This window comes from Amblyomma americanum, chromosome 10, assembly GCF_052857255.1.
Source record: "Amblyomma americanum isolate KBUSLIRL-KWMA chromosome 10, ASM5285725v1, whole genome shotgun sequence".
Lineage (NCBI taxonomy): Eukaryota > Metazoa > Arthropoda > Arachnida > Ixodida > Ixodidae > Amblyomma > Amblyomma americanum.
In genome coordinates this window covers 117,536,845-117,559,017 of record NC_135506.1, presented here as the reverse complement: position 1 = coordinate 117,559,017, position 22,173 = coordinate 117,536,845, and the positions used below count along the sequence as shown (strand labels likewise).

General features: G+C 49.2%; 1 protein-coding gene and 1 pseudogene across 5 annotated transcripts in view; both read left to right on the top strand.

Moving 5' to 3' along the window:
* Positions 1 to 22,173, top strand: part of LOC144107922 (protein NEDD1-like) — a 150,177-nt gene that overhangs the window by 30,543 nt on the left and 97,461 nt on the right. For all 5 annotated transcript variants that reach the window (XM_077641158.1, XM_077641157.1, XM_077641156.1 and 2 more), the window contains exons 6-8: positions 6,988 to 7,195; positions 15,355 to 15,379; positions 17,133 to 17,174. In XM_077641158.1, coding sequence (XP_077497284.1) covers positions 6,988 to 7,195; positions 15,355 to 15,379; positions 17,133 to 17,174 — 275 coding nt within the window. The remainder of the gene's footprint in view (positions 1 to 6,987; positions 7,196 to 15,354; positions 15,380 to 17,132; positions 17,175 to 22,173) is intronic.
* LOC144106385 (uncharacterized) lies at positions 18,422 to 20,872 on the top strand (annotated as a pseudogene).

The window sequence follows — 22,173 nt, the reverse complement described above, 5'->3', positions numbered from 1 at the left end:
CTGCGAAGTTTCATGCATCTAGGATAAGTAGTTTTCGCGCAGTACCAATATTACCGCCGATATCGACTGAATCTGATCCGAAATTGAGATCAAAACGGCGCGCAGCTCCTATTCTATGCATGCTATCGGAGCCATCTTGGTCTCGTTTGAGAGAGCGACCTTTCCTCTTCAATTTCCCGCCACCGATGTTTCTGTCCGCCCATTGGTTGCAGAAAAAAAAAGCGCCAAAATAAAAGTCCTACGCGCAACCTCATTCGTTACTCGGGGCACGTGACACGTGTGCGCTAGCGGATTGGCTAAATCTGTCTCTGTCGTCTGCAAGACGCGCTGGCCGTTGTTGACGCGGCAGACCAAGTGCCATTTTGTTGTGCGTTGACTCCGGTGCAGTACGCAATGAATCGCAGGTCGGTAAAATTTCGTGCCAGGCACCAGTTCGGGAAGAAGATGAATCGTTCATTGAGCGATAACTTCAAACCGCGCACCGCCTCACCGCAGTGTGCCCAAGGAGACGAGCTTCATGCGCCCAGCGACGGCTGCCGGCACTGCCGCGCTAGGCCTAACGGACCTAACAGCCGAAAGCGGTACCAACAGCGGCCGCGTACTCCACGACACAATATTTTTAAAGCCTTCTGAAGCAGAAGAACGCAAAAATATAGCAGCGAACTTGGTAGAGAACCTTTCAGCAACGGCAGCAACAGTTCGCCACGCGTCGAAGGTATGCAGAAAGTGAATCATTTCACCGTGAACGTCCTCGCCACGCGTGCGATGCTGACCACTGGCAATCGCCAAACGGCATTAAATGATATTTTTTCGGCAATGAATATCAGCCGTCGGGGTCTGCACACAAAAACGTGGCAGTCGCATATGAAAGGCAAGTTGATGCCTGCTGCCAGTCGCGCGGCACGAAAGCTGACCAGTAAGTGCGCGCAGTCCATTTGCGAACTTTACGCAGAACTGAACGTGAGTAATCCTGGCAACATCGCCGTTTCATACGACGGGTCATGGATGACGCGCGGGCACACTTCCCACATTGGCGTCGGGGCGGTAATTGAACTGTTCAGTGGCTTGGTGCTTGACTATGTCGTGCTGAGCAATTTCTGCGCCGGATGCGAGTCGGGCCAAAATGAGGACGACCCCTCATGAATCGTGGACAGCCAGCCATGTGTGCCAAAAGAACACGACGAAAAAGGCAGGAGAGATGGAAGTGGCGGCTGCCCTGATCCTGTTCAAGAGGTCCATCGAGCGCCACAACCTGCGGTACACTACTGTACTTTGCGACGGTGACAGCAGGACCTACCTTGCGTTGGAAGAAGGGGTGTATGGGTATATGCCCATAAACAAAGAGGACTGCGCCAACCATGTGGAGAAACGCATGGGTACTGCTTTGCAGAATGCAGTAGCGAAGAACAAAGGCTGTGGCTCCAAAAGCCTCAGTGGAAGGGGCAACCTAATGGGAGATATGATAAACAAAATGAGCTCCTATCATGGGTGGGCTCTGAAGACCCACAAAGATGTAGATTCCATGCAGAGGGCGGTGATGGCCACATTTCATCGCATCACATCCAATGATGCAAAAAGCAACCATACATTTTGCCCAACGGGGCCGAGCTCCTGGTGCAAGCAAAATGCGGCAAAGGCCAGGGGTGAGCCAGCACCAAAGCATCCCAGGAACCTGCCCCCCCATGTTTGTGAGGTCCTGCTTCCCATATATCAGTGCCTCTCGGACAAGAAGCTGCTGGAGCGATGGCTGCGTGGCAAAATGCAGAACAATAATGAAAGCCTACATTCTATGGTATGGGCACTTGCTCCCAAGCACTCCCATGCCTCACTGTTCGCGGTGGAGGCTGCTGTAGCTGAAGCCATTCTCAAATTCAATGCTGGAAATGTGACAGCATTAAGAGCGATCCTCAGCGAACTGGGCTTGAATCCAAGCAACGAAAGTAAAAAGCGCTTGCTGGAGAAGGACCTGCGCAGAAGGAAGGCATCAGCACGCAAGCGTGCTGAGAACGCGAACATGCAACGGGCCCTAAAAAAGCTCCATGATGGTGGCAAAAGCCAATCAGATTATATGCCTGGTGCCTATTAGCCCTTTTTGAATGTAAATATGTAAATATTTTTAGCTTTTCCTCATTAGATATTGTTCTGCTTGTTTTTTGCCATTTTCTCAAAACTGTGTTTTGTGTCAAGTTGGAAGTTTGCTCAAGGTGTATCTCAGCACTTAGAGCAGCTAGAGCTACAATTCTTTTTGCATTGTGCAGCTGGAAGCATAAGGCATGCAACGCTGGGAACAGATTTTTAATTTTTACCTTCAAATGTTTTTTTATTTTCTTGTTTTTTTTCACTCCAATGACCATGTTTCGAGCACCAAGTTCATTAGGCTGCTAAATCTATATCATTAGCTTAATTTGAAAACTGCTTCCAGCGTTGCATTCCTCACACATTGTAGTATCTACCCACATATTAAAATTAAATTTCTGATGGCCCATTTTATTGTTTGAGCAGACAATGGCATGATATATATTATCTCAGGAGCTAATTGGCCTAGATATAAACGAATTGCATATTTGAAATCAGCGAAAAAAAGTGAATAAGTCTGTACAGTTTCATCAAATTTAATCTGTAAATAAAAAAAGCTCAAAGACCCATGTCCCCCATTAAGGCCCATGGCATTCTCTTTAAAAACCTTCCAGACATCTGCAGTACGCCTCGCCTGTCCATCCTTCTCAATCAGTGCAAGGAAATCGTCCACATACCTCCAAATCCGTAATGCCAGACCATTAAAGTTTCGAGATATGGCCTCATCTACTTTTCCGAGGAAGATGTTGCTGAGAACCGGAGCTACACAGGACCCAATGCATACGCCCTGTTTCTGAAGGAAGATTTCATCACTCCATCCCACAAACGTCGTATTTAGGTAGAAAGAAAGCAGCTCCAAAAAACTCTCAACCGAAATCCCACTTCTACCTATAAACTGCACTTCGTCGTTTTGTTGGGTGATACACCCCTTTACTGCAACTATGAGTTCGTCATGGGGAAGGGCGTAGTACAAATCCTCTACATCAATACTGAACCCAAAACACGTTCCTGGGTTGCTATCCAGAAAGTGCTGCACAACTGTTCCCGAGTTCCGGACCCCAAAAGGGTCGGCAACTGTTAACTGGTCAAGTTGCGTTTGCAAGAATCCGGACACAGCATGTTGCCAGGTGTTACGCTCGGAAATTATGGTGCGAAAAGGGATGTCCGGCTTATGCGTCTTGGCAGCAAAAAAAACATCTAGTAGCGACAGTTTAGCCTTTTTTACACCGGTGGCGAGCTTCGCAAGGTTCATCCTGGATAACAGTTCCACTGCACTGCCTTTTACTTTATCGCACTTGACTGTCATCTGCTTAAATTCTTATCAAGGGCGCCCCATGCCTTCTCCGACTACGCATTCTCCGGCATCAACACGAAAAACCCCTCTTTATCGGATACGACTAGACGTAGGCTACTGCTCTCAAGATACTCGGCCGTAGCACGCAGGCTCCTTGAATTCTGCGGCCTACCTACAGTTCTTGTCAACGCGTCGACGCACTCCACAGCGATGTTGGTCTTCCTCGGCTACGCGGCTGGTGATGCTCTTCACCAAGGCCACCTTCTCGGGCGGCGATATCGGAGGCTCCAGGCAAAACTTTGGGCCCAATTTCAGCATGTCAATATGCCGCTGTGTAACCGGGTCATCCCCCAGCACCAGAACGTCCGGACTGGATTTCACCTTCGTCTTCTGCTTGGGTAGGTGAGGACGCACCGGCGCCCAAATAAACTCGGTAGTCTGGTCCGCTGTGACTGTCCACTCCCTGAAACGTGTGGCTTGATGACGCTTGTCCCCATTCGTGTTGTAGGCGACGCGTAGGCAATCCTTGAGAAATAGGGCTTGACGCCACAGCTCAGAACGAAACATGCGGCACATCCTCCTCGAGTGCCCTGCTGACGGAAGCAAAGGCCCGCACAAAACTTGACGTTCGGAGGGGCAGGTGGCAGTCTTAATATGCCAAGATGTCATGCGTGCCCTCCATACGCATACCATGTACGTTGAGGCCAACGTGGCCGGATTGAACAGAAAGGCATTAGACCAAATAATAGAGCTTGATGAAAAAGAAATCTGTTGCAGAAGAATGGTGAGTTGGGCGAGTTAGATGTAGTAGTTCATTTTGGCGGTAAAATTCAGCGCGAACGGAAGGACACAGAAAAGGGGACAAAACAAGCGCTGTCTCGCAACCAAGATTTATTAAGAAGGAAGGCAAAACTATATACATATACAGAAAAACAACATAGGTGCACAGATAGCGATGAGGGAACTATCACCTCCAATGTTCAAAAACCCGTCACAGATCAAACAAAAAAAAAGTGGTACATCAAGAGGCATCTAAAAAACCTATCTCACTATCATATAACGCAACCGAGTGAGTGCTGACACAGGCGTTTTTTTTTTGTTTTTGATGAAATATGCCTCCATTATCTCTCTAGTGCGCTGGTTGCGATGCCGGTACCACACGGTGGTTTTTTTTGAAATCAGCTTTGCACACCTCTTTATTTTTCTTGGTGCACTCTGCACAGTGTCAATTGAGCGATGCTTGAACGAATGGTGTCTGAAGAAAGGTTATCGTGTTCCATGAGCCGAACGTACGGTTTTTTAGATGCCTCTTGATGTACCACTTTTTTTTTATCTGTGACGCAGTGCATTCGGGTTTTTGAACGATGGAGGTGATAGTGCCTTTGTCGCTATCTGTGTACTTCGTAACTATGGCACCTATGTCGTTTTTCTGTATATGTATATATTTTTGAGTTCCCTCTTAATAAATCTTAGTTGCGAGACATCGCTTGTTTAGTCCCCTTTTCTGTGTCCTTCGTCTGTTCGTGCTGAATTTTACTACCAAAATGAACATCCAACTCGCCCAAATCACCATTCTTAGTCCTGGAGAATCCTTCCAATGCATAATGCATTGAAAGTGTAGATGATGGGACGCACAGGCCACAACTGTTAACCGCATAATGTAAATCAGGTTGCTAGGTCAGTTTACCGGCAAACGTCACCCGATTCTAATACCCCTGTCAGGCGTACAAAATAAAGTGCACTTATGAAGAGTGTCACTTGCTAAAGTGCACTATAGCACAGCTAAACTCATATCTGCACTCGCTTAAGTGTGCCGTTAGGTCTGAGTGTGTTTACAAAACACACTTCGAGGTACGCAGCCTTTATGGCAGTGATTTTTTGGGCATGATGTGTAATATATAACAAAATACACATACAACTTGATTTTACCTGTTGCATATATTTGTGCAACAATATTATGATAGTGGCAGGCTGTAGTCTGCCATGTTGTTTGTTGTCCAGTATCTGGATGTGCTAGGAACTTGTCTTGATTTGCTACACTATTACCATAAAACAAATTTAATGTGGCTGCCTAACATTAAGTTGCGTTCATTTTTATATGATCTGCCGTCGTAAACAAGCATAATTCTGCAGGTTATGTTTAGAGATCGTCATATTGTAAAACTTTGTTTTAGTCAGCCGCCAATTTCGTATCTGCGAGCGCACTCTGCTTTCCCATTTAGCACGGCATAGCGTAAAGTGCACTTCGAGGGGCAGAAGTTCGTTCCCTGTAAGTGCACTTTATTTCGCGCACTTGACAAGGGTATTACCTTATTTACTTGAATCTAGGCCGACCTCGATTCTAAGCTGACACCCGAAAGTTGAAGGCCAAATAACTTCCTCGAATGCAAGCTGGCTGAAAAAACGATTTAGAACGACAGCAGGGGCAGCACGCAAGTGGCATGTATTTCCAGGAACCTGCTCCTGCTCACTCGTCCTCGTTACCACTGCCCTCTCCGTACAGTACACCTCTGCACGGGAGCGGCCCTTACCAGAGTATATCTGCCGTAATTCCAGCCAAACCAGGCGAGGACCCAGAATCAACACCACGTGAAAGAAAACCATATAGTCATATGCCGCAAAATGCTTGCTGTTCGCCGTACTTGGGAAAGGCACACGGCGCGCGCGTCTGTTCCCCAGCGGCTACACAGCATTTTGGCATGGTATTCACACCTGAAATTTGTAAAGGCTTGCCATAATTTTAAACCTAGGACTGATAGCAATACATGGGTGCTCACCACGCTAGCGAGTGCCCATTTATTGCTAATAGGAGTGAAAGGCTGGAGGCTGAAATGATTTTATCAAACACTCAACTAAGCCTTTCACTTCATGCTGTCTGTAAACCATTCACTCCTAGTGGGCCTGGTTTGAGGGAGGTTCTCTGGGGCCATGAGGTCTGGTAAGTTGCCTAACTGCGTGACACGCCATCATGTGCACGCATCATCTGCTGCAGAGTGCTTTGTAACAAGTACCCAACATATTAAGAAGCATTCTAGCCAAAGTAGAGTTTTGTTGCAGTTGGCCATTTAGTTGTCACAATGGTAACGTTTGCCATAATGTGTCAGTCATTTTGTGCCAGTTCCATTCTGTAAAGCAAGCTCTTTTGTTTTTAAATGATTTTGTAAGCCTAGTAAAACATTCTGCAGTCTGCGTTATGCTAAACCACTCGATACCTTCAAAGAAATGCCCTCCTGCACAGCGTCACTACTAAGAACCACTAGGCAAGCAATAGTCTGATCCTTTTGCATAGAAGGTATGAGAGCACAATTCGCCAGCACGTATGCAGTTCAAATGAACATCACTATTTTGCCGGGATTTTCATTGAGCATCATTCTTCACACATTTACTGTATTGAAGGCGCTTCATTGCGGTGCCGCATTCCTCTGCATGCCCACTATTGTGAGTGAAGAAATTGGTGCTCAGTTGCGTGCTTTGTTCTGGAAATGTTTCACCACTGCATTACCCAGCTCCTTTTGCTGACCTGCAGGCTGTCCAAGCTTGTGTGCTTCCAGTGTTTTGCCCTACCCTGTCCTCGGGAATGCTCTCTGATCTTGCCTCGGTGTTTGTTGTCTGCGCAGTGAGCAGGCGAGTGTCAGGACGCCAGAGTGCCTAGAGTCGGTGGCGTTTCTGCCGGATGGCCAGCGGGTAGTGGTTGGTGCCAGCTCGGGCCGGGTGTACCTGTACGACCTGCGCAACACCCGCCAGACGCCACCCACTGTGCTGGGAGCGCACACGGCGCCCGTCACTGCCATCGCCACCATGCAGAGCACCCAAGTGGAGGCACAGGTTGGAACTTCAACAGCTATACAATAGGCCTGTTTGAAGTAAAAGTTGGGATTAACATCAGGAGAAAGGCATTGTAGATTTTGGTCTTGTCTAACTTGATAATCTTTCATGAAGGCTGCACAAGACCCCTTCGTTTTTCCAGAATTCAGCTTTTTTTCCTCGTCTTCAGGAATGTATGGTTGATCGCCTTCCCATAGGTCTTACTTAAGCAACTGGAGAATGCTATTTGGGTATAGTTTTCAGGATCTGAGGGACTTTCCTGGCTTTATGAGGGGCAGTACAGTCGAGCCCGCTTATAACAAACATGAGCGTCACGCGGCATCCGTTCGTTATATCCCGCAGTTCGTAGTAAGTGGACCACAGCTTTAAAAACAGTTGCTTGTCAAAACACAAAATTTTTTATTTGCGAAAAAGTCCGTGATGGACATCTGTTTTTGCAGCGCAGATCCGATGAGGGAGGTTTCCAGTTTATTTAAAGCAGAAGCATGCTATTGCCGAGTCCCTCGGCATGGACAAGTTGTCTGAGGCTCTCTATGTAGCCCACTGCTGCAGGCGCGCTTATGGGTGCTGGCTCCGAAGTCTCATCCTCATCCAATTCCTCCGCGTCATTCTCGTCCCGCAATTCAGAAACTATGCCCTCGTCCGTGCACAGTTCGACGGTATCTGCGTCGTCATCAACAGAAATAAAATCATTACAACCAATGACATGACCCCCCATGTCGGAGTCGACGACGCGGTGCCATAAATCGCTGCCGGGCTGGTCATCTTCCGAAGCATCAGGCTCGGCAACAGACACCGTGTGGACGAAGCCGGCCTTGCAGAAGCTATTCTGCAAACCAGCAGCGGTCACCTTCGCCCTGGCCGCTTTCATCACCTCTACCACTGATTAAAATGGCAAATGAGCACAGTGTTCCCGTCCGCCATCCTAAATTACAACCAGGGCCCGAGATTTGAACAAAGCCAACGAAACGCATCATAAACAACAAGATTGACAAAAGCGCGCGACGGTGTAGACATGCAATGTGCACAGGCGGCAATCAAGGCAATCAAGCTAAAGATAGACGCGCAGCGCCAGTGGAGAGACCAATGAAGGGCGTCCGTGAGTGTCAGTGCAGCCACCTTTTGGCTCCCACGGAAAGCCTGCTCCCTGGAGCGTGGCCTCCGCGATCGGCACCTGCGGCGGCACGGTTGATCGCGGAGGCCATGTGCGGATTTGTAAGAGAGTGAGGAGAGGGGAGCGGAGTTGCGAGGAAGGCAGGGAAGGCGTGTCGGCACGGAAAGGGTAGCTCGCTTCAGAGCGGCGGGCAGTTTGCCTGGGATGAGGCTCAAGGAAACATGCCGCGCGCCGGCCGCACAAAGGGGTCGGAGTCAGGTTATCTCGCATTGCGGTGCCGGGCTTACGCCGTCCGTTTGCTGTGACCGATCAGCAGGGTTTAATGACGTTCGTTATATGTGTGATTTTGTGCCATTGAAACAATGTATATTTTGACGGTCACATAGGTCTCGTTTGTTATTAGCAAAAGTTCGTCTTAAGTGGGGTCATTATATGTGGGTTCGACTGTACTTGCCTTGTTTTTTGTAACATTCACCGGTTCTGTGGTCTTATGGTGGCTATACGCCATGCGTAGCGCCTATAGGGGCTAGGGTGCCTTGATGCGCGTGCCCCTCTCCGCCACTCTGTGGAGGGTGGGGACATCCTTTGAAAGGGTCAGTGCCACCTCGGCGAGGGCGCGTGCCATATTTGTGCCCACCCCCTGTCCCGCGTGCGTCAGCTGCACATGCGGCGGCCTTTTTCCGGTCGATTGCAATTTTTTTTGGCCTCAAGACGGGGAAGACGTGCCGGGGGGTTGCGTGCCTGCGTGCACAAATCACTCCTGAAATGGCTGGAGAATGTTTGCATATCCAAGAGATCCGAAAAGAAGGCTCCTGTGGACTGTAAATTTGAAACCTGACAAGTGGCAACATGCTGAAGACAACCATCTATGCTGTTGTTGATTCGGAGTATCCGGTCGACCTTCTAACACATGGCAAGCGCGCGCTAGCTGAGCTAGACCTATATGATATCAGACTCCGAGATACGCTTCATCGAAGAGCTGACATTTACAGAATGTAGTGGAATGTAGCATCTTCTTTCATATTGGCGGATTCCTCGTGAAAGGCATTATCTAAGAGATAAACACTTGCGAGCAGTGCAAAGCTGCTCACTAGGTTCTAGACAGTCAGCATTCATACCTGACGAGTCTAAAGGAGTACATCCAGAACAGTGACAACCTGCATTACCCTAGTGCTCAAGTTAAGAGTAAGCTAAAATCTTGTGAGGAACTTTTTAAGGGGGGACGTGGCATTCGGGATCAACTTTCCTATTTCTTTATGGATTCTGATAAAAATTGCCAGGGTTACTGGTAATGTTTCTGTTATATCACCATAAAAATTTCAAACTGATATCTCAACAACTTTTTTATTTAAAAAATTTTCCTCCTTTTCATCTTGTACCAGGCTTGAGCGACTTACAAAAAATAAGATAGAAGACTTCTTCAAAGTGTGTTGCATTCCAAAATGAATGGATGAGGTCGTGACATTCTTAGATTTTTTATTTACAATGTAAAAGTTTTTAGTTTTAATATTTTATGAGCAGACATTACAATGGGCACCTAAACAGTGAACAACTAGTCGAATCAGTAAGTCAGCAAACGGGATGCCGGAAAACCAAGAATGTCACGACCTGAAACATTTCTCAAGGAATGCAGCGAAAAAAACCGTATCAAAATAGCCCCAGCGGTCGCAAAGAAATCAGCGGAACAATCAGAGCAAATGACAAAAAAAAACAGTTTTGAGAAAATGGCTTCCGAAGTTGCACCTTGTATTTCACTCATCAAAAGGCACCGGGGTTGTAGTCTTCTTGGATGCCTTGACTCGAGATTGAAGTGCTTTCGCTGCCTTTCTTTTCCGCAAGGCGTCCTTTTCCGCTGCTCTGCGAAGAGCATGTTGGCCAGTTTGCAGCCCAAGTGTCGAACAGTACTCTGTGTAAGCACGGCGGGTCCCTGCATTGAACTTGCAAACCGCTTCGTTGAGAGCTGTCTCTGTTGCAGTCAAAGATGCGTTTTTATCTTTTGGCAGCAGCGACCAAATTACTGAATGAAGGCTTTCAGCCGCATTCTGGGTTTTTTTCCCCAGACAACGGCTGAGGAGCTGGACATCCGATAGCCGCCGGTAAACAGGCAACAATGCATCTGTGACATGCCTTGCAAGCTGGTACTTGTGGGAGGGCAGAGGTTTGCCCTCTGCTTCTGCAGCCTGGTGTTGGCACCAATTCTGTGGTCCTTGGGGGCAAAGCTCGTGACGTGGGCGTTCATCGGTAGATGTTACGTGATAAAAAGTTGCCATCACAGCTTTCTGCATGTCCTCAACATTGTCGTGATCGTGCAGGGCCTTGCCATAATAATTTGTTAACTTCTTAAAGCCTGAGTGAGGCCACCTTTCCCACCTATAGGCCGACCCTTTTCGCCTGGTGCCCGTGGACGGCGTGGCGTCGTCGCGTGAAGTGCCAAGAAGACCCGCGACATGCGCAGTGCCTTCATCACTTGATTTTTTCGACACAGAACGCGGCTCCAGGTGCGCCTGAATGGTGCACCCGGTGCTCGTGGACGGCGTGGCATCGTCGCGTGAAGTGCCAAGAGAACCCGCGACACGCGCGGTGCCTTCATCGCTTGATGCTTCCGTCGATGCAGAGCGCGAAGTAGAAAGTTCAGAAGAGTCCCCCGTGCTCGCACACGATGTTTCGTCCGCGTGTGAAGTGCTCGGCAGCGGCTCTGGAGCGGCGCCACCAACAGTCGTAGCCGCGCACGAAGTACTCGCCTGCGAGCCCGTAACTTCGTCAGTGCGCTGCACATCAGAAGTAATTGAAGCAGACGACTTCTTCTTCACCATCGGCGATTTTCGCTTACGGGTGCCATAGGCACGCGCCGTCTTGTACTTCAGAGGTCGCCGACCCATGACCGCCAGTGAAAGCTGCTTCCGAAACTATGCTCCGCGCGTGCTGACGAACATGGCGGCCGCGTAATCCGTATTCGAAACTAAGCTCTGCGCTAGAGACAGTCACGGCGAGCCGAGGTTCTCTGCTCAAATGACTAAACCCCATCATACACGACGAGCAGCGGAGCCGCAGAGTCCAGAGGCACGCGTAGCAGACGACGCACCCGCCAAGGAGACCAATTGTGCAGCGCGCTGCTGTCACGTGACGTGCGGAGCCAATCGGAAATCACCGTGCGACCGTGAAACTTTTGCTTTTTATGCGTTTGTTTCAGCTCTGAGGAGACCGCTGAAGCGGGAAATTTAAAGTCGGAGGAACACGCTTTCCATAGAGACCAAGATGGCAGCGCTACGTTGGGCGGTTGCCGAGAGATCGGGGCTTGAAAAGCGGCGTTTTTTCGCTACTTGGAAGAAATTTTCCGCCACCCTTGATTATCAAAACAATGATTTGGCGCACTTCTTGATGGTTTTCGACGATGAAAACTTGTAATCACACAAAATATGACTTGTAAAAGCAGAAAATAAATATTTCAAAAAATCGCTTTTTTGACCATTTTCCGCGAGTTGAAAGCCGCGTCCCCCCTTAAATACTAACGACATTTACATGGCTACAACAAAGTGGCAGAAAGAGTGGTTTTTCTCGTGCTGGCACCATGTAAATGGCTCACTTCATTACGTAGTCACGGTGCAGTCCCTGTGTTAAACTGTGTTAAACCCGCTCTCCAAAATAACGGCTCTCGCTGAACGGTTGGACACGGCTCACTGAACGAGAGAACCTGCTCTCCAAAAGAACGGCTCTCACTGAACGGTTGGACACGGCTCACTGAACGAGAGAACCTGCTCTCCAAAAGAACGGCTCTCACTGAACGGTTGGACACTGCTCACTGAACGAGAGAACCTGCTCTCCAAAAGAACGGCTCTCACTGAACGGTTGGACACGGCTCACTGAACGAGAGAACTCGCTCTCCAAAAGAACGGCTCTCACTGAACGGTTGGACACGGCTCACTGAACGAGAGAACCTGCTCTCCAAAAGAACGGCTCTCACTGAACGGTTGGACACGGCTCACTGAACGAGAGAACCAGCTCTCCAAAAGAACGGCTCTCACTGAACGGTTGGACACGGCTCACTGACCGAGAGAACCTGCTCTCCAAAAGAACGGCTCTCATTGAACGGTTGGACACGGCTCACTGAACGAGAGAACCCGCTCTCCAAAAGACCGGCTCTCACTGAACGATTGGACATGGCTCACTGAACGAGAGAACCCGCTCTCCAAAGAACGGCTGTCACTGAACGGTTGGACACGGCTCACTGAACGAGAGAACCCGCTCTCCAAAAGACCGGCTCTCACTGAACTGTTGTACACTACTCACTGAACGAGAGAACCCACTCTCCAAAAGACCAGCTCTCACTGAACGGTTGGACATGGCTCACTGAACGAGAGAACCCGCTCTCCAAAAGAACGGCTCTCACTGAACGGTTGGACACGGCTCACTGAACGAGAGAACCCTCTCTCCAAAAGAACGGCTCTCACTGAACGGTTGGACACGGCTCACTGAACGAGAGAACCCTCTCTCCAAAAGAACGGCTCTCACTGAACGAGAGAACTCTCTCTCCAAAAGAACGGCTCTCACTGAACGGTTGGACACGGCTCACTGAACGAGAGAACCCGCTCTCCAAAAGAACGGCTCTCACTGAACGGTTGGACATGGCTCACTGAACGAGAGAACCCGCTCTCCAAAAGAACGGCTCTCACTGAACGGCCGCACACGGCTCACTGAACGAGAGAACTTGCTCTCCAAAAGAACGGCTCTCACTGAACGGTTGGACACGGCTCAGTGAACGAGAGAACCCGCTCTCCAAAAGACCGGCTCTCACTGAACTGTTGGACACGACTCACTGAATGAGAGAACCCGCTCTCCAAAAGACCAGCTCTCACTGAACGGTTGGACATGGCTCACTGAACGAGAGAACCCGCTCTCCAAAAGAACGGCTCTCACTGAACGGTTGGACACGGCTCACTGAACGAGAGAACCCGCTCTCCAAAAGAACGGCTCTCACTGAACGGTTGGACACGGCTCGCTGAACGAGAGAACCCGCTCTCCAAAAGAACGGCTCTCACTGAACGGTTGGACACGGCTCACTGAACGAGAGAACTCTCTCTCCAAAAGAATGGCTCTCACTGAACGGTTGGACACGGCTCACCGAACGAGAGAACCCGCTCTCCAAAAGAACGGCTCTCACTGAACGGTTGGACATGGCTCACTGAACGAGAGAACCCGCTCTCCAAAAGAACGGCTCTCACTGAACGGCTGGACACGGCTCACTGAACGAGAACTTGCTCTCCAAAAGAACGGCTCTCACTGAACGGTTGGACACGGCTCAGTGAACGAGAGAACCTGCTCTCTAAAAGAACGGCTCTCACTGAACGGTTGGACACGGCTCACTGAACGAGAGAACCTGCCTCTTCATGGGTTATTGGATCGTGTGCTTCGAAGCCTGCATGGTGGAAGCACCTCTGTACTGTTGTTGCCTGAACTTGTTCCCAGGCACGGGCCAATATGTGGATAGCAGACAGCAAGTCAATGAAATAATCCTTTCCACTGTCAGCACAAAGCAGCATGCGGTGAAGCAGTTGGCGGCGGTAGTGGACCTTGACGTTCTGGATGACTCCTTGGTTCATTGGTTAGATGACAGCAGTTGCATTGGCAGGGAGGAATTCAAGGCTGATGGACTTCAGCCCTTCCACCTGGCCATGGGCATTGCAATTATCTATGATGAAGACAACTTTCCTGCCCTGTCTCGTAAACCTTGCGTCCTCCTCCCGCAGCCAATTTTCGAAAATTGCTGTTGTCATCCACGCTCTCCCATTCGCAGTGTAGGCCACAGGTAGATTTCTAATGCCCTTGAAGCAACGTGGGTGTCTCGATTTTCCTACCACCAGCAGCTTTAACTTTTCATCGCCTGCCATATTAGCGCCCACCAGCACGGTAATGCGCTCTTTGCTGCGCTTCGCCTCTGTGGGCGAGTCTTCGATGGAAGCGCCTTGTAAAAGAGGCAAAATCTGCCTCATGCGGTAAGCCCACTTGTGGCCCTCTTTAGAACCGCAGCGGTGGCCATGTGGTACTGCATCCACTTAGCATTCGGGTGGTGCCGGATTCGATCCCCAGTGCCCCCGGGGACGCACTGCGTTTTCTTTTGCTGCTGGCTGTGGCCTCCATGCTGGCACCACTGGCACGCACAAGGACAGCCATCTGCAAAAAGGCACAGTGGAACGAATCGCTGGCCCATCAACACAATGGTGCGGTGCAATACCTTTTCCCAAGCAGTTCACTCCAGAAGAGCCGAGCACCAGGACGGGGGAATCTTGTACCCAATAGAAAACCGGCGCACACCCGCTGACACTGGGGGTATGAGATTTCCTCCGGCCTGGTGTGCGGCTCTTATGGGGTGAAATGCTTGGGACAAGGGTCTTGGACCAAATCGTTCAGTCCAAGACCCTTTATTCCAAGCAGCTTGCCCCAGAAAATCCGAAGTCCAGGCAGGGGGTAATCTCGTACCCATTAAAAAACCAGTGCGTCCCCAGCGGCACTGGGGATAATACCCAGCTCCTCCCGAATGCAAGGCGGATGCTCTTCCACATGGCCACCGCTTTATTAAAAAGGGCCACAAGTGGTGTTTTGCCGCACGAGGCAGATTTAGGGTCTCTTGACGGTGGAATGAGTCAATGGCCCGTCAACGCAACGGTTAAAAACTTAATTGGTGCTCCACTGTAGTCTGAAAAACCTTACCAAAAATGCCGGCCCCTTGTAAGGTCCACATCCAGCCATAACCGTAGGAAAAAAAAATTGGCCTTACATGAGCATATACGGTAAGGAACAAATAGTACATGGCAGTCATGCTTGTACAGTTGGCTCAAATGTAATTTGTGTGCTATGCATCCTGTGAACAGAGCTTTGTATTGGCACTCTTGCAGTGCTCGCGAAGTGTAGTGTTAGCTGCCCCAAGCCTTGATGCCTCTGTGCGTTGCAGTGTTGGAACGAAAACATGCTGTGATGGCCCTTGTTTGGTGCAGTGGAAGGTAGTCATTTGTGCAGCCTGTAGCATGTGGTGTCGGGTGCCTTTTTGCAGATGGCTGTCCTTGAGCATACCAGTGGTAAGCAGCTGCCTGTTTGCTTTTTTCTGGGCTTGGGTGAGTATCCCCAAGATCGTTTCCTACTTGTCGTGAAAGGTGCACACTGAGTTACGGGAGAGCTTTGTCTACCTGGAGTGTAAGTGTTTATTGGGGGGCGCAGCCTTCTCTTAGAAGAAAGGATGGTACCATTTAATACACTTGCAGTCTCTGGATTACTAACACAGTGTTGTTCTGTAGAACATGTGCAAAAGCAGCGGGAAAGCGGACAGCTTGCGTCTCAATTATGCCTTTTCTAGAATGAAAGAGCTGTGCTGCCCACCTGTATTCTGCTCTCTGCTTAAAGTCATTAACTCACCATGTGCGAGAATTCTTTCATGGCAGACTAGCAGCTATGCTGTCGCCCTTCATAGAGATCTGCTCTGTCCCTGTGTTAAACTTGTGGAAGGTTTATAGCCAGTAAGCCTGTCGAAGGAGACTGGTACTGTCCAGTAGGCATCCAGTGGTTAATTTTGTTTCTATTGATATCTGTTTGGAAGTGAAAGGCACTTTCATTGCCGATCAGTTTGGAGCTAAAGTTTGAGAGTTATTTCTGCCTCTCTGATTCAAATTCATGACGTGGGTGATGCTGTAGTTCTTAAGTTTGCTTTTGTGTTTTATATCTGGCTTTTCATTGAGGAAACAACAAGTCAAGGGGAGCAGGTGATCTGCTGTCAGCAGAAAAGCGTAGCACACAAACAAAAACATGATGAGAAGGTGGAGGGCCAGCTGATACACTGCAGTAACCTGTGTTCGGCCCATTGTCATGATTCCAGAGCCGCATACATTTCTGTGGTTGTAGAGTTGTAGATTCAGCGGTGGCTTGACGTGCCAATGACTGGGCATCTCAATCTCAATCCGACATTTTGTAAGATCCAAAGTGGACAAAATTCATATGCAGAACCTTGGGAAATCCATTTACACAGATCTGTTTATGGCTGATGGGATTTATGACCCCGCGGCCACATCTTACTACTCGCTGTTCTTGCAGCATTTCTAGCAGTCGAGATGTCAGCGACATTCAGGCTGTGTGCCCATGCTCGCTGCTTCCTCTGTGTACCCCTTGCACCTCAGGCGATGCCGGCCGGGCAATGCAATTTTTAGTTCTTGTTAGCCCAATCTATTCTTTGTGTGACTAGAGATTGCAGAGGTGGTTATGTGCGAGCAGAACTTAATGCTAGAGGATGCAGTCACGGTGGCGCATTTGGATCGTCTATGACACAGGAGAGTTTGGAGTGTTTGAAATTTTGCAGAAGCATGCGAGTTTCATATCGATCAAACACTGACTTGCATAAAAGGAACGGCTACGGTCACAATGAGCGACCACAGTTGACACGGGACGCCATGCTCCAGCGCCGTTTTGGCCTCTATAAGGTACACACACGCAGCAGTCTCTGCGTCTTTCGCTTTTGTGACATCACACCACATGCCACTGCTGTGGCTCAGAGGTTATGGCACTCGGCTGCTGAACCGAAAGACGCAGGTTCGATCCCGGCCACAGCGGTCGAATTTCTGTGGAGGCGAAATTCTAGAGGCCCGTGGGCTGTGCGATGTCAGTGCACATTAAAGAACCCTGGATGGTTGAAATTTCGGAGCCCTTCACTACGGTGTCCCTCATAGCCTTAGTCGCTTTTGAACTCCCATTTCAGACCCGTTGTGATTGCTGCTTAGTTCCCATTCTGGAACTGACGTCGCATAAATTTCTAGTCTCCTCTACAACTGCTTTGTGTCATTGCAGATGCCGGATCCCGTGCCAATCTCATTCATTCAACACCAAGTGGTGAGTTATTGCTCTTGCGTTTGACTTGGTGACTGCACCTCTCGGTAATTCGTGGCCTGCATGCCATCTTCATGTGCCAGGCCTAATGCATGGTTTGTGAAACACGCCTTAGCTGTTTCTGTGCCTTGCGGCTGTGGAGATACCGAGTTAGTCTTCATGTTGCTGTTTTATTTTTACTGAGCAAATTTGGAGGGAAGGCTGAGGAACTGCAGTGTTCGCAAATCAATATGGAGTCAAAGTAGGACTCAGTCATGTAGTTACAGTAGCTGCCCGGTTTTTCAGACTGTGATAATGAACAATATGCAAAATTCGCAGTGCCGTCTCTTGGCGCTCCAAGAACTAGGCCCACCATGTTGGATCAGTAGAGAAAACGAAACCGCTGCCGAGCATTGGCTTAAAACTGCTGTGCTTCGTTTGAAATGTGAAGTGCCGATGCACTGTTGTGGTACGTTGTGCACTCTGCGAATACATTACGATGTGTGCGGAACCAGATAAGTTTCAGCTTCTCAATTTTTAATTTTTTAAAACTCTGTGCCAACACTTTAATAACACCAAATCCCATGCGATGTCATGTGTTGTCACACTGAACAGTGCGCAGCTGTTTTGCTCTGTGCTGATTTTTCAAAGCTTTATAGGTGATTTGCGTTTAAATTAGCATCGGGATCAAAGTTTTTGTCCTCTCTAATCAAATTGGGAGCCAATTTCGAGTATTTACTAACTCTCAGACAGCGCATAGTCATTCAGACATGAACATATCAGCGCATACTTAAGGGGGGACGCGGCCCTTGAAAACCGAAAAATCGCGAAAAAGTCGATTTTTGGAAAAGTGAATATTCTGACAGTTTGTGTCATAAACTACCGGTTCTGCAAATATCAGCGCCTAATTCGTCATGAAAGTACTTCAAAATAAATATCGAACAAGGCGCGGCAGCCGCTGAGCTGCGAGAAAGCGCCGAAAATAAGCCAACTTCGAGCACATGCCGTTTCTCAGCCAGCGAACCGAGCGCCGCCATCTTGGTCTTGTTTTGTTCGTGAATTCTTGCTCTTATTTTTGCCTCCTCCGACGACCGCGGCGGCAGCATGGTGGAAGCGTGGCTCGCTTGTGATTGGGGCCCTCAAAGCGCCTTTCGAGCTTCCCGCGTTTGAAATGCGAGGCTGCGATTGGGCGAAGGGCGCGCTCCTCGAGAACGCGGGGGATCGCGCGGCCGCTATTTTTTTCTGCTGCATGCGCTGACGAGGCGGTAACCTTTCGGCGGCGGCCAGCGCATCGTCTGCACTGGCCGCCGTGGCTATTTCATTTTCTTGTTGCTGGCGGTCTTTGTGGTTTGTGCGCTCTCCACGTTTTGCCAGGTTTGTGTTCGCTGTTGTCACCGTCTTTACGATATCTTGCCGTGCCGTTTGAACAGTTTACTGCAGACTGTTGCGCGGTCAGTCACGATGCGTCCAACAAAGCGATAGACGCTACACGCGTTCGGTGCGCGGAAGCGTGCTATGAAGTTGGTTCGTGCGGCGAAGCGTGCCATCAACAGCCACTGTGTCGATGCTTCCAGCTGCGTAGCTTCTGCTACGTCGCTACCAGACAGTGATTGCGTTGCCGCTTTCAGCGATGTACCAGCAGCTTCTTCAGTGCAAGAAAGCGTTGCTTCGGGCTCGCCTTGTGTACCGAACTCTTCAACCTCTGCGATTGCGGCCTCCAGCTCCGGTCTGGAATCTACCCCGAAGCGTGACAACGCGTCGCGTGCCATTCACTTGGAAACGCATTTCCTGACGCGCGAGGAGATCGAGGCGGCGGATGCACAACGTGCTGTTGTTCAAGAAAGACTTGGCACCATGCCAGCGACACAACAGAAGTTTGAATCGATGACGCCCGATCCCAGATCTGCCACCGCTACAAGTGGAGGTGCGAAATTTTACCTTGTGCAAATGGATACCCTAAGCGACCTGCTCTCTAGCACATTGTGCAAGCATTGCCTTGCGCCCGGGTTGACCGTTCAAGAAGGCACCCAGCTTGGACTGGCAACAAAGCTTGAACTGATGTGCCCACATTGTGGGATGGTTGCAAGCTCGTGGAACTCCCAACGCCAGAATGAAGCAATGGCCTTTGTAGTGAACATACGAGCCGTTATGGAAATGAAGCGGATTGGCAAGAGCCAGACAGCTCTCAACGCCTTCTGGGCAACGATGAATGTATCTCACAGAGGGCTTCATCATAGCATCTGAAGAAGACATTCAGGGACAGAGAGATCCAGTGCATAGACAAGTTCTACGCTGAATCAGCTGCTACAGTGAAGGAGGTCTACAAGGAGATGGACCCAAGCTTTTGCGGAGACATCACTGTTGCATATGATGGAACTTGGCATAAGCGTGGCCACACATCCCACATTGGAGTTGGGGCGGTGATTGAGTACCATACAGGCCTCATCATGGATGCTGTGGTTCTGTCTAACCAGTGCCTTGGTTGTCAACTAGGACCAAAACCTGGAGATGCAGATTACTCAAGCTGGCATGAGCGTCATGTTTTCCAGAAAAACACTGATGCTAAATCCGGGAGGATGGAAGTAGAAGCAGCTTTGATTCTTTTCAACCGTTCAGTCTCAAAGCACAACCTGCGTTACACAACGCTTGTTTCTGATGGAGACAATGCCACCTTCTCAGCCCTTGTGGAAGAGAACGTCTACGGACTAGTCCCCATTGTTAAAGAAGAGTGCCTCAACCCCGTCCAAGAGAGGATGGGCACGGCACTGCGGAACCTTGTGCAAAAAAGTGAAAAGTCACTGGGAGGGAAGGGCAGGCTGACAAAGGCTCTCTTTGATAAACTGACGGACTATTATGGCTGGGCCCTGAGAAACAACTCCAATGATGTGGCTGCAATGACGCGTGCAGCGATGGCATCGTACTACCATGTCACATCAACTGAAGAGGAGCCTCGCCATGACTTCTGCCCAGAGGGTGCCAACTCGTGATGCCGTCATAAGGTTGCCAAGGCAAGTGATTCACCACAGCCAAAGCACAAGTACAGCCTTCCAGGTTACGTCGCTGAGGCTATGCTGCCTGTTTACCAGCGCCTCTCACAGGCTTCTCTTCTGCAACGCTGCCTGGGTGCAAAGACGCAAAATGCGTCCGAGTTTTTCCACTCTGTCCTATGGTCCCTGATGCCAAAGGAGCAGCGCGCGTCTTTGATTGCTGTACAGACAGCACTGCATGAAGCAGTGCTGAGATATAATGCTGGTTGTCAAAGGGCCACCAAAGAAATCTCTGTCAGTGGGGCTCACACCTGGCCACCAGCGAGCTGCAGAAAAAGATGCCCTGCGCATGGACAAGGCCAAGAAAAGGAATCTGGTGAAGAATGAGAGGCGGCAAAGGAAAAAAGTCCGCAAGGACACCACCAGCTATTCTGCAGGGTCATTTTAGACCTAGGAATAGGTTTGAAACTTTCACGAGGGCCATGTTTAGAAATGACTTTTTTCCTGGTGTGGCTGCTCATTCTGACTGCATTTCGGGAACCACTTATTGGATTTCGATGGTTTTTTATTTATTTCGTACCTGAATAAATTTCTGAGGGCAAGACAAGCCTTCTTTTTCATGTTATTGTATCTGAAATTTGTCATAAGCAAATAAAATTTACCTAATGAAGGTCTAATTAGTGACACTGTGCTAAAATTTTTCAGCAAGCAAATTCAGTAAAAGGGCCTTGTCTTGCCCTGCAGTACCTATCTAGCAATAACCATAATGAATTTCGCAGTGACCGCGCTGTTTTCAAATTCTCCAGGTCTGGAATAAGGGACCTATGTGAACCATTTTGATATACTCCCGTAACTTTAGAACCATTTTGATATACTCCCGTAACTTTAGAACCAGCGTGCACAGCTTCATGAAACTTGGTATTTCTACAAATGTTTCAGATATCTCAAGAAACAAGAAAGCTGGTGTTCTCGCAACCTTTGGGGGCTGTTTTCTCAATGTATTTTTTGCCTGGCGTGGCTGCTCATTCTGGCTGCTGCTCGGGAACTGCTTATCGGATTTCCATGGGTTTTTTTTTTATTCCGTACCTGAATTTCTGAGGGCAAGACAGGCCCGCTTTTTCAAGTTATTGTGCCTGAAATTTGCCATAAGCAATTAAAATTTGCCTAATGAGGGTCTAATTGGCAACACTAGATTCAGTGCTGTGCTAAGCTTTTCCAGCAAGGAAATTTAGAAAAAGGGCTTTGTCTTGCCCAGGGGCCCTATCCAGGAATGACCACAATGAATTTCACAGTGCCAACACTATTTTCAAATTCTCCATGCCTGGAATAAGCGACATATGTGAACCACATTGATATACTCCTGTAACTTGAGAACCGGTGTCCACAGCTCCATGGAACTTGGTACAGTGGAACCCCGTTCATACGTTTTTCTCCGGACCGCAAAAAAAAACGTAACAGCCGGGAATACGCAACAGTGAGGAAAGGTCCGAAAATTAATGAAAACAGTGCAGCTTTGCCTTGAAACAATTTATTTCGACATCAAGTGAGCTTATGTCTTAAAAAAATCGAGAATGGTTGATTGCCGTTTTTTCCGCTCGCTGGAAAACACCACGCGTTTCTCGATGGCCTGGAAAGCCGCATTGCTCTCAGCATCACTTTGAGGTGCGACGTACCTGCAGAGGAGGTCGTCATCACAGATGAGGCTTCACTCGCGATCGAGTCTGCAACGATCTCGGCGATACTCTCACACTCGGATGTCACGACAGCAGCATCCACGGCGACATAGTCGTCATACGTGACTCCCGTGGCACCCAGCGCATTCAAAGCTTCACTCAGCTCTTGATCATGAGAGGCTGCTTCCGTCTCTTCAGCTTCCGTGGCAGTTTCCTCTCCGCCGTCCATGCGAAAGCCACACTGCGTGAAGCAGTGCTGTGCAGTTGATGCGCTCACTGCAGTCCACGCTGAAGCGACGTAGTGCATAGTGTCCAGTATTGAAACGATCATAGGCTTCTGTCCGCGATCAATACGCGCCAGAC